The sequence below is a fragment of the Pollachius pollachius genome, assembly GCF_949987615.1.
Source record: "Pollachius pollachius genome assembly, chromosome: 3".
Classification (NCBI taxonomy): Eukaryota; Metazoa; Chordata; class Actinopteri; order Gadiformes; family Gadidae; genus Pollachius; species Pollachius pollachius.
Window position 1 is genome coordinate 33899780 of NC_136936.1, and position 10345 is coordinate 33910124.

At 43.1% G+C, this 10345-nt stretch overlaps 1 protein-coding gene across 1 annotated transcript in view; it reads left to right on the forward strand.

Annotated features, from left to right (window-relative positions):
* The first annotated feature begins 3280 nt into the window (after positions 1-3280).
* esyt3 (extended synaptotagmin-like protein 3) overlaps positions 3281-10345 on the forward strand; it is an 18259-nt gene continuing 11194 nt past the window's right edge. Inside the window, exons 1-14 of the mRNA XM_079731589.1 lie at positions 3281-3865; positions 4873-4914; positions 5127-5261; positions 5626-5702; positions 5987-6056; positions 6341-6430; positions 6517-6572; positions 6773-6893; positions 8106-8285; positions 9026-9108; positions 9390-9438; positions 9819-9908; positions 10178-10240; positions 10336-10345. The exon at positions 10336-10345 is cut by the window's right edge and continues 50 nt beyond it. Of these exons, the coding sequence (XP_079587715.1) occupies positions 3545-3865; positions 4873-4914; positions 5127-5261; positions 5626-5702; positions 5987-6056; positions 6341-6430; positions 6517-6572; positions 6773-6893; positions 8106-8285; positions 9026-9108; positions 9390-9438; positions 9819-9908; positions 10178-10240; positions 10336-10345 (1387 nt within the window). The 5' untranslated portion in view covers positions 3281-3544. The remainder of the gene's footprint in view (positions 3866-4872; positions 4915-5126; positions 5262-5625; positions 5703-5986; positions 6057-6340; positions 6431-6516; positions 6573-6772; positions 6894-8105; positions 8286-9025; positions 9109-9389; positions 9439-9818; positions 9909-10177; positions 10241-10335) is intronic.

Genomic DNA, 10345 nt, shown 5'->3' on the forward strand with positions numbered 1-10345 from the left:
GACTACCTCACTTGTGGAGAGTTTGCATTTGTCCACATTAAGGGTGATGCCCGCTTTCTTCAGTCTCTGTAGCACGCCATGGAGTCCAGCATCATGCTCTTCCTGGTCGCGTCCCCACACCAGTAGGTCATCAATGTGGCAGACCACCCCTTCTAGCCCCTCAATGACCTCAGCCATCATGCGCTGGAAGTGTTCGGGTGCTGAGGCAATACCGAAGGGGAGGCGGTTAAAATGGAACCGCCCAAAGGGTGTAATGAATGTGGTGTACTTGGATGATTCTTTTGTCAGCGAATCTGCCAAAACCCCATGTTGGCGTCCAGTTTGCTGAAAAACTTCGCCCCAGCAAGCATTCCAAGGCTCTGGTCTACTGACGGTAGAATGTACTTTTCGCGGCACACATACACGTTCAAGCCAGTCAGATCCACACACAAGCGTACAGACTCCTTATCCTTCTTGGGCACGACCACCATGCCGGCACACCACTCAGCCGGCTCCTCGACACGGCTGATGACGCCCAGGCTTTCCATGCGCTGGAGCTCTTCCTTGACTTTGCCAACCAACGGTATAGGAATTCTCCTGGGGGTTTTCACAGAAAATGGCACAGCACCAGGTTTAAGCTTGATGGCGTATGGTTGTTGTATCTCACCTAAGCCACTGCAGAGTTTGGGATAGCATGCCTTGATGTTCTCCATCTCTATGCTGTCCACACGGATGAGTAAACCAAGGGCCACAATGGCTGGCCTCCCGAGCAAGGGCGTTCTCAGGTTGTTGACCACATACACCTTCTCTGCTGTCTGTTTAGTTCCTTTCCTCAGCTGCAGTCTGACGAATCCCGACACATCCAGAGGGTTTCGTCCCGGACCATACAGGAGTTTCTCTGCTTTCTGGAGAACAGGCTGCTGTGTGCCAGGAAAAATGCTGTTTAAAACAGTCTGTGAAACGACAGTGACATCTGCTCCGGAGTCAAGTTTGAAAGTGACAAATTTGTCCATAATGCCAATATCAACAGTCCATGGACCAGCATCAGATGAAGCAGAACCGAGAAAGAAGCTCTCACTTTCCTCTTCCTCAATACCATGCACAGCTTTACCTGCAAGGCACACGCGCTGGTAGTGACCCATCTTCCCACAGGAATGGCACTTGGCACTATTGGCAGGACACTCATGCTTGGGGTGCGAAGTGCCTCCACATTTATAGCACTGAAAGCGTTTTGTGGTCTTGCCCTGGCTGTTGAACGGCATTGTACTGTTGTTTTTGGTTTTGTTGAATTAAGGATATTCTTTTTCTTCGTGCCGTCTGTTTTGAAAAACTCTGTCAACAGAGAAGGCATCCATCTGCTTTACACCACTGGTATCACTCCTCAATGTGTTTTGCTGCTTTTTGACCGCCTCTGATTGCCTCGCCATATCAATGGCTTTTTCCAGGTCTAGATTTTTTTCCATCTGCATACGTTCTGAGAGCCGTTCATCCGCCAGTCCTACCACAATCCTATCCCTGAGTGGCTCGTCGTGCAACGTTCCATAATTGCAGTGTTCGGCTAGGGCATACAGGGCAGTGACGAAAGCATCTTAAGTCTCATTCTCTTCTTGCTTGCGCATGTTGAATCGTGCACGCTCATATACAATGTTCTTCTTCACCACGAAGAACGACTGAAAGCCTTCCTGTACTTAAGTGTAGCTGCGCAAGTCTCCGTCACTTAGCTTCAAGCCCCTTAACACGTCATCGGCTTCATCTCCCATACAATAGATCAAGGTATTCACCTGGTTGTCATCGGAGCTTGCTGTTAAGTTGCTTGCTTGGCGGAACCTCTCAAATCTGCGTATCCACTTTGGCCACTCGTGTGGTTTGGAAAAATCAAAGGGCTCCGGTGGCTGGATGTTAAACATAGTGCCGTGTGTGGTAGCCATTGTGCTTGCTCCTTCCCCACCACGCTCGTCTCCACTTTCACTCATCCGCGACGCTCACCGGTCTCTTTTTTTGTATTTCCTTCCAGGTGGATCGTCTTTTACTTTTACTTGGTACCGTATAACAGCACTTCTGACACCATGTCGTGTTTTCTGAATAATAACACACGCGAGTCCACTGTTAACTGGTTACCGCTTTATTGAAAGCCCGGCAGCATTCCCCCGAGTGTCACATGCCCCCCTTCCCATGTATCAGGCTAAACCTTCCCCCAACACCTAGGTTCCTATCACATTATTATTATGAACTAAAGTGCAATAATACCACAGCTGCCAAAAGATGAAAAAACGCTGAATATTGATATCTTATATATTGTGAAAATATTTTCAAATGTCCAGTCTTTTGACTAATCTGAACGAATTATATCCTATTTCAACAAGCAATTTTGCTTGTCAACTAACCCCACAGCGGTGTGCTTCTTTTAAACCCTTATTACCCTTTAATTAGGCTTATACAGTTATAGGGAGGAACAAAAAATGAATAATAAAGCAGTCGAGAACCCTCACTCTTTGCGCATGGCAATGCACTAAGACTATGCAAATTGTATTCGAATAGGTCTATATTCCTACAATCCGAGAGACAACCAGGGCCCACTTGAGGGCGGGGTGGGCTCACTTTGGCTCACTGGACCATCTTGGGCGCGGTACGGTACGGCACGCCTAAACTGGTAATGCAAATCAGCGTGGCACGGTACGGCAAAAAGTGCCTATTGAAAAACGCCATTGAGTCACCAGTCTATTATCTACAGGTCATCAAATGTTTTTTCTACGCCGGTGGGTGGTTTAAGTTGGAGGGTGGGGGCCCAACATGATATTCTTTTATAGGGCCCGAAATGTCAAGCAACGCCACTGATTGTTTACCTCTTAGGCTCCAGCTTGTTTTTAATTGTCTAATTTGCCTAATTAATATGGCTGGTGTTTGAGTTGTGTTTGGTGTGTGCATAAATGACTTATATGTGCTTGTAGCAGAGTTTCTCATGTTTAATTTGATATGACTATTTCTACATAATAAGGGCAGTGCTGTATGCCTTTTGCTGCGAGAGTGATCACGGTCTTCCCAAATCTGGGGAACCTCTAGTATATGTTATTTTAGATTAGCTATTGGCCTATACTTGGGTGCACTTCTTACTTTACATATTGGCATTTACATGTGATTCATTAGGCGTTGAGGAAGCACAGATAGTTGGGGTTGATTATGAGTAGGCCTGCCGTGATGGGACCTGACTTACCCTTCTCCCAGTCCACACACCCATCATGACGTCACGCCCAGGTGTGGCTGTTTCGGGAGCATTTATTGTGTCGACACTCAAACACGGAAGTCAGTGAATGGCAGAATAAACAAACCATCACAAATCCCGGTGGATCGCGACCCGCGAGCCTATACACCGACATTCTACGACAACAATATCGACGAGTCGCAAAAAGGTAAAGCACTCACCTGTAGAATAAAAACCGAAAGGAACAATCTGGAGGACGCAAGGATTATAGTCGATAAATCTGGAATGCGAGGGCGAGTCAAGGCAACCTAACCAAGAGGCACTTGGACAGAAGAAGCGCTTAGAAGGATATACTGCAAGTGGGACATGGCCATGAACCCAGGGCGACCCGTGGACGCGCTGGGGGGCAGCAGCACGCGCCATCTAAGCCCCTCGGCGGTAAACCAGATGCTGATGGAGTTCATGATGTACGCCGGACGGGCGTTCGTGGTCTTCTATCCGGTGTACTTGACAGGGTACCTCGGACTCAGCATCAGCTGGGTGCTGCTGTGCATGATGATGGTCACCTGGTGGAAGAAGAATCGCCAGTGGAAAGACGTCCGGATCGGAACTGCAATAGACTTCGCGGATAATGAAGCACATGAGATCAATAGGGAGTTGACTAAATCGTTGAGCATGGCCACATGGGTACGTAGAGTGTTGTGTTGTGTTGTTTTATGTTTGGGTGAGTACAAAGATTGCCGACTGATGACTTCATACACTGCATACCATTAGAAGAGCCCCCTAACTTGGGGCAATAATGAATGCAACGCTAACACATTGCAATGCTTTTCCAGACTTGACTTATCCATTTCCGTAATGCATTTTATTGTAGCTTTTCATGTTGATACTGCCTACTCCAACATGTTTGATATTTTCAAGACACAGACACATGAAAGCATACATCCAGGCTCTACTCTGTAGGTTTGACCCATGCACATCTGCAGTGACCTCACCGTGACCGTGTTCAAGATGTTTGAACGGGAGGTTACCCGGCCAACCTACTAACTAATACAAGGCACATGCACTCTTGTCTCTTGGTGACTCAAACGTCGACTCCCTTGGGATGGTGTGTGTGTGTGTGTGTGTGTGTGTGTGTGTGTGTGAGAGAGAGAAATAAATATACAATTAATTTAATAAGCTTAATTCCCACAATAAACCAAGCCTCTGTATCCAATAAACCATGTCTTCAATTAGTAGTATTAGTGTTAACACCCAGACCCCTGTTACAGTTGGCAGACTTCATGAGGCCCCATGGTAAGACTGGAGATTACTATTACTCTGAATGAACTCAGGATGATTTCATTCATTCATCACGTCACTTCACCTTAATTTGTGATATGGAGACAAAGCCGTTTTTACAATGTTGCGAACAATGTTATTACTGTGTCAATGTAACATTGCATGATTCCCCTCATGGCATGATTCATTTTGATTTACATTTCTGAGGTTACAATTGAAGGTATCAAATTGATATTCAAATAAACAATATTTAATGCTAAATAATAATGTAAGGGTTATACAAAGTCTGAAACTATTGTGCATGTCCCACTAAAACCTGAATGATGATGATGATTGATTTACAATAAAGATAGTGTCATTCGTGTGAGTGTATCTAATATAACTCTTAACTTTTTATCCTCCCCCCCCCCAAGGTAAAATTTCCTGATGTCGAAAAAGTAGAATGGATTAACAAGGTACATTGATAGACTGTTTGTGGTGTCTAGAACCTCTGAAACATATGTTAAGGTTTAAAAGATGGAATACACAATAAGAACCAGTTTGAATGTTGCTGCAAAGTTCTCATTTCTCTTCAATGGCCTATTATTCGCTTTTGTTTTCGTCTATAATATAATCTATTGTTAGCATATGATGTGTATTAGGTTCATCTATTTCTCTGTGTGACCAGGTACTGGAGCAGGCCTGGCCATTCTTCAGCATGTTTATGGAGAAGCTCCTCAAAGAGAAGATCCAGCCTGCTGTCAGGTTGTCTAACTCGGCCCTGAAAGCCTTCACCTTCACCAAGGTCCACTTTGGACACAAGGTGAGTCTGCTCTCATCTCTCACTACTCTTGGCAACTCTCATCATGACATTTTTCAAGGGTACATATTATACCACCAGGTGTTAGTGTGAAGAGCCTTACAAGCCGTTTCGAAAATCTGCACAATATTACATCACTAGTGGTCGTGTCCATTTAGTTCTGTGCTGGATAGATCAGTCTACCAGCCTACCCAGTGGACTGAAGTAAACGATGCTCATCTATTCAGCACAGATCTAGGTCTGGATATTGGTCCAGACGGGGGGTTTACCTCAGTTCCTTGAATGCTGTACAAAGACGCCACTAGGGCAGAACTTCTCAGCAGCATATGTCGCCTTCTCATCACCTGGTTCTTCTAAATGATTCCAGCCTCTCAAGATCACTGGCATGAGGGCCTACACTCACGAAGTTGACAAGAGAGAAGTGGTTCTTGACATGAATATATGGTGAGTCAAAGTCTATGCATCGGTTTCTTCTGGTGAAAAATGCTATACGCTTGTTGGATACGATTTTTTTTCTTATTTGATTTTAGTTTTTAACAAATTTAGAATAAGAAAAAATAATAATTTTCATGTCGTCAGCTGCAACTCAATTAAACAATTATATGTGACCGTTTTGTTTAGTTTCATTGCATTTTAAATTGTATAATTGCATTCATTGTTTAGCCCCACATTGATTTGCCATTATTTGTGCAACTTTCTATTTAATTATTTGTACATTTAATTTGCAGTTACGATGGTGATGCTGACATTGATGCAGAAATAAAGCCTCCCATAGTAGCTGGTGTCAAAGGACTTCAGGTGGCCTTTCTGTCCTTCGCAAAACTTGAACCATACTATATACATCTGAACACTTTGAATAATATGTCTCATTGTTTTAACAATTCAAAACAATACACACATTCCCTCACAATATATATGTGAAAAATTGTAACGGATATGAAACATTTTTATAAAGCAATAAGTTTGAATTTGTTATTTGTAAAGATGCATTAATTTTATTTGCAAAAGGTACTGTTCTATCAAAATATTTCCGATGAGTAGTCAGTTAAGGTGATGCAATACATTGTTTTTAACATGTCCAGTTCAAAGGAATGCTGAGGGTTATTCTGGAGCCTCTGATTGGTCAAGCCCCGTTGGTCGGAGGAGTCACGTTCTTCTTCATCCGCCGGCCTGTAAGTGTTTCTGTACTGGAGTAGCTCTCTCAACATGATTTCCCTGTACAGGTGATCTCGTTTTAAGCCATCCAACCTGATTTCAGACGCTGCAAATCAACTGGACCGGCATGACCAACCTGCTAGACAGTCCCGCTTTCAGGTGTGTTGCTCATTCCCTCAGAGTCAGAGTGAATGCTTGATAACACAAGGCCATAACATCTAGTGACTAGAGCATTTCATTCCCAGCCAAAAGGTTCTGGGTTCGATCCATAGTGTCCGCAGTCTATCTGTAGGATTCGTAAGCACCTGTATTTGGATTGAATGACCCTTCCCTCTCTCTCACCTGTTCTCTTTCACCAGTTCGCTCTCTGAAGAGACCATCATGGACATCATTTCCTCTATGATGGTGCTGCCCAACCGGATGTGCATCCCCCTCATAGATCAAGTCAAGGTGGACCAGATGAGGTTCCCCCTACCTCGGGTACGGCACTCAAAACACATTTGTTATGCTGTGTTGCCCTAAGATGGAATGTTGATTGTGTTGATGTTGATTAACCTTGGAATGGCTGGTTAGTAATTGCTATCAACATCATACTTTTGTGGTTATATAGGGGCCCTATAGTATTGTGTTGACCTACTTGTCAACCTACCAGCCTACCTGTAGACTATGCTCACTGCTTGGCTGATCCATCCAGCTTAGGTCTGACGATGGACACACCCACGATTGATCGCTATATTTGGAAATAATGTTGTCATTGCTTATCAACATCACCCATCGTGGTGCTTTTATAACTTTACTTAATTACTTGCTCTTCCAGAATGGTTGTCACATGTAGAGTTAAACAAAATAAGATAATGGTACAGGAATGCAATGGTGAAAACACCACTATTGTCCGTACAAGCTAATTGGAATGTGGTCCATGCACATTATCATGTTACAGACAGGCCAGATATGTAGCATCACAAATAAGGCTTCAATTACCATTTGAAAATGATTGACAATCATTGTAATTGGTTGATCATATAAGGTTACCTTTGGTAAACCTCAACATAAGCATGTTTTACATTTTGTGCAAGTAAAGCTACTGTTAAGTGAGTATTTGTTGCCAATGTGACTTCATCCTGATTGCCATCTATCAATAAGTTAGAGTTTCTGCTTGTGAACTTATTATACAGTACATTATTTCTTAACTCTTTTATGCAAGGAGTTTTCAATACAATGTTATTTTCAGTGGCCCCAGTGTTATAAGTATAAACCCATAACCCAGGCAGTGGTGGCATTCCCAGTTGAGCTACAAAGGACGGCATGGACTTGTAGTTGTAGTTTATGTAGATTGGCCCATCTAGCAATCAATCAAACTTTATTTGTTAAGCCCTTTTTAAGCACAACTGTAACACAAAGTTCTTCACCTTGGGAACAACACAACAAGAGCATAAAATAAAGTGAGTTTAAAATAAGAGTGACTCAAATAAGAGTCAAAAAGCTAGCTTTGTATAGGAAGCAAGTCTATTTTGGAAATTCCAAAACATTATTTTCTGTCCCGAAATGGCTGTGTGCCTTGGGCTGACCGTGCTAAAGTTCCAAAATACCCCAAACTTTGAAAAGGAACAAAGTCGAGGGATCCCTCCTTCCAGGCATGAATAGGAATGAAGGTGGTCCCAGTTTCCAAATTGAGTGTGTTTGCTCTTGCAGGGGGTGGTCCGGGTGCACCTAGTGGAGGCCAGGAACCTGGTGCCAAAAGACACCTTCATGATGGGTATGGTGAAGGGCAAGTCGGACCCCTACGCAGTGCTCCGGGTGGGCAACTCGCAGTTCAAGACCAAGACCATCAAGGAGAACCTCAACCCACGCTGGACCAACGAGGTGTATGAGGTATGGGGCAGGCTGATATACTCTATAATGATAGGTTGTTTTATACGACCTACTTAGGATAACAATATGTTTTGATATATTTATTGCCATTATAATGATCATATATCTGTTTATACTTTATTCTTTAGTATGAAAGTCTTCCTCTCCCTGTGTGTCGGTGTCAACATGTGACAGGTGTCCGAATTGTCCTTGTTATGACTAGGGTATTTATCATGTGGTTTACACCAAGACAATTTGTAGCAGTATAATAACATTCTCCATGTAAGATAAAGCAAAAGACTAGCGGAAAAGATGTCTTATGATTCGGTATAATTACATTTTTATCCCGATATGTTTTAGTAAAATTACTCTCTCACCTAATGGTACTCATAGTATGTGGCACTAACATATCCCCGTTGTATGCCGTCTATATGTTTTTGAGTATAAGTAAACTTGGTGTAGGATTGGAAATTGTTCAGTCTTTCTCTCCCGCCTACCTGTAACTTGGTAACATGTATCTGGATTTGCTAGTGGCTTTAGGTAAACTCTATAAAACAAAATGTCATCAAGAAAATGTAGTTATCAGAGGGTATATATACATTTTTCATAGAAATAAAATTTGCTTGGCCAATGCAGACAATGGGTTTCATTCAACATTTATCAGCAACTTTAAATCCCATTGCTGTTTGAAAAAGCCTCCTCTGTGCACGGTCACCGAGGCCCCACCACCATGAAGACAGTGTTTGTCTGTCCTTCCTCAGTTTGTAGTCCACGAGGCCCCGGGACAGGAACTTGACCTGGAGCTGTTCGACGAGGACACGGACAAGGACGACTTCCTCGGAAGGTTAACATGACCGTCTATCGACAGATCTGTCTGTCTGCCTCTCTATTGGTCGGTGGGTCAGTCTTTATGTACCTGACTGCCGATCTATCAGCTGGTTGGATGGTCTGTTAGTTAACTGCACCTGCCCGGGTGCATAGCTATGTGTCTGTCCATCAGTCAGCCTGTCTGTCCATTGATCGGTCCACCTGCCTGCCGGGCCTGTTTGGCTGTCTTGTATAGATGTGTATGTGTAAACGTAGAAAAGAATAGTCAGCTGAAGTCGTTTTGAACTCCCTCCGCAGTCATATCCTGGATCTTGGAGACGTGAAGAAGGAGAAAGAGCTGGATAAGGTGAGGGGGAGGGTGTGGTTCTGGTTACAAAGGAAATCAACGTCTTTATTGTAAATGAGTGTTAACTTTCAGAATGTTTTCATGTCCGCGGGAATAAAGTGACTCCTAAAGCTATGCTATATAAGTGGTCACTATAATAGCTCAGTAATGTATTCTTTACCTTACCAAATGTTAAATAGTTAATTTCCAATAACTTTCTTATATCCAGTTAAACCTGAAATGAGTGTAGATCTACACACTTTTAAGGATAGTATGTGTAGGAACTCAGGAGTCAATGTGTTAAGACCAGGATGTGTTACATATACTGATTTGTGGATGTGCTGTTTATTATATATGTACTGTATTGTGTTGGATATAATGAATATTGTTCCCTGTGACAGTGGTTTACTCTGACTAATATTAAGAGCGGTGAGGTGCATATGAGGCTCCAGTGGCTCTCTCTCCACACTGACCAGAGCCTCTTGAATGAGGTACAGTGCGTTAAACACCTAGTGACCTCACACACACACACACACACACACACACACACACACACACACACACACACACACACACACACACACACACACACACACACACACACACACCATAAAGACAGTGATTTTCGACATTGTTTTAGAATTCAAAATAAAAATGTAAAACTTAAAGTGGTATGTCCTTTGGCCTCTGCACAAAATTGTCCCCCTTCAGGACTTGTCTTGTATAGAAATGAGTTAACCCTTAAACCCTTTACTTACAGACTACTGATGGTTGTGCCTGTGCCATGATTGCGATTTATTTAGACAATGCCTCAGACCTTCCAGTAAGTCTAATCAGACATGGCTACCAACCATTTTTTCTCTTGTGATCTGCAATGGCTTGGGTCCGTTCATATTGCTGTTTTATTTTATATTTTAGAAAGACAACA